At 44.3% G+C, this 1,443-nt stretch overlaps 1 protein-coding gene across 1 annotated transcript in view; it reads right to left on the bottom strand.

Moving 5' to 3' along the window:
- Positions 1 to 1,068, bottom strand: part of LOC106632820 (protein AF-9) — a gene marked incomplete at its 5' end in the record, with an annotated part of 1,431 nt that extends 363 nt beyond the window's left edge. The window contains 3 exon segments of the mRNA XM_042217450.1: positions 136 to 421; positions 780 to 851; positions 1,006 to 1,068. Of these exon segments, the coding sequence (XP_042073384.1) occupies positions 299 to 421; positions 780 to 851; positions 1,006 to 1,068 (258 nt within the window).
- Between the last annotated feature and the right edge of the window lie 375 nt (positions 1,069 to 1,443).

Genomic DNA, 1,443 nt, shown 5'->3' with positions numbered 1-1,443 from the left:
ATAAATAAGACGTACAATGTTGTAAGGCAAGGTTGATCATGCACTTGTCACGATAAACAACAACATACATGGCAGCAGAATCACTCCCACCCACCAACCCTTCATATCAAGCTTTCAGATTGTTGCCTGCTGACGTCCTGATCTCGTACCCCCGATTTCTGCAGCAGGGTGAACTCTTTGTTCGGGGGGGTCGAAGCAGCAGGCTGGACCCACTGTGAGGTTTAGACACGCCAACTACAGCTGGAACTGATACAGGACGAGTCAGAGGCTCGGATCCAGCAACCAACCGCTGTGTGCCTCAGGACGTCCCGAGATAGCTCTGCAGCTTCCTTACTGTACTTCTGTCCAAAGAGCAAAGGTCAAAGTCAAACGTAGTGTTTGTAATGTGGAAGTGTCCGGTCTCTTCAATCAGGTTTACAATCTGCAAGACAGAAAGTGAGAGTGGTGGGCACAGGTCAAAGTAAAGTCTGCAACTATGAACTAACAGTTCTACATTACTACTTCATCATTATTATTTCGTCTAAGGTCTAATATTTATTTTAAACAAGCAGATTTCTTTATGCAGTCATCTGCTGCAGGCACAGCACGCTCTCAGCTGGCCAATCAGAAGAGAGCTTCGACCTGCGCTAACGTGTTTCCTAAACTGGTCGATTTAAACCGTGTGAATAAAATCTGAGATCTGAAAATCACTGAATTCAGTTTTTACATCTGACACGGAAACTTTGTAGAAGTGGGTTTGTGTCTGATGGACGTGTCGGACACTGCTGACATCAGCTCACCTGTTGCAGTATGTGACCTTCTCTTAGTGTCATTAGTCTTTTATGCAGCTCCACCAGCTCATCCAGGTAAACCTGAAAAGCACACAGCAAACACGGCTGTCATGATGTAGCAGTGGCTGATGGTAACAAACCCCAAGACATAGCAACACTTTCCATATTTCAGAATATTTACTACTACTCCACATTACACGCACTGTTTCTAAAAACCAAAGACACTCGTTCTCACCTTATCACACTCCATGCTTTTGTCTTGCTTGCTCTGCTTGGTGGGACTTTTTACTTCCACTATCTGACAGACAGAAGAGCAAAGAGTCACCCAGGGTCACGCACACACCTGGATACTGTGGCTTTCAATCATGCTGCTCTAAGAGCAGCATGATTTAGACCCAACTACAGACACGTGACAGGACAAAAGCCAAATGCAGTAAATTTGGGCCCATGTGGGTTTTGGCATTGCAACGTTTGATTGGTTGATTGGTATCATCATTAATGTGATTCTATTGCCTCAAATGATTAAAAAGAGGTGTCAATCATGCAATTTGACCAAAAGAAACCAAAGTTACAGCCCCTCAGATTTTAAAGGGCCAGAGACCATATTAAATGCTCCATGCGCACGGCGAAAAAGGGCCATTGCCATGTAAATGTGTGGTTAATTCTTCAAATA

The sequence above is a fragment of the Haplochromis burtoni genome, unplaced genomic scaffold (genome assembly GCF_018398535.1).
Source record: "Haplochromis burtoni strain Fernald_Lab_line unplaced genomic scaffold, NCSU_Asbu1 Contig_1996, whole genome shotgun sequence".
NCBI classification, from domain to species: domain Eukaryota; kingdom Metazoa; phylum Chordata; class Actinopteri; order Cichliformes; family Cichlidae; genus Haplochromis; species Haplochromis burtoni.
Note: the sequence above shows the minus strand (reverse complement) of the source record. Positions and strands in the feature narration are given on the sequence as shown.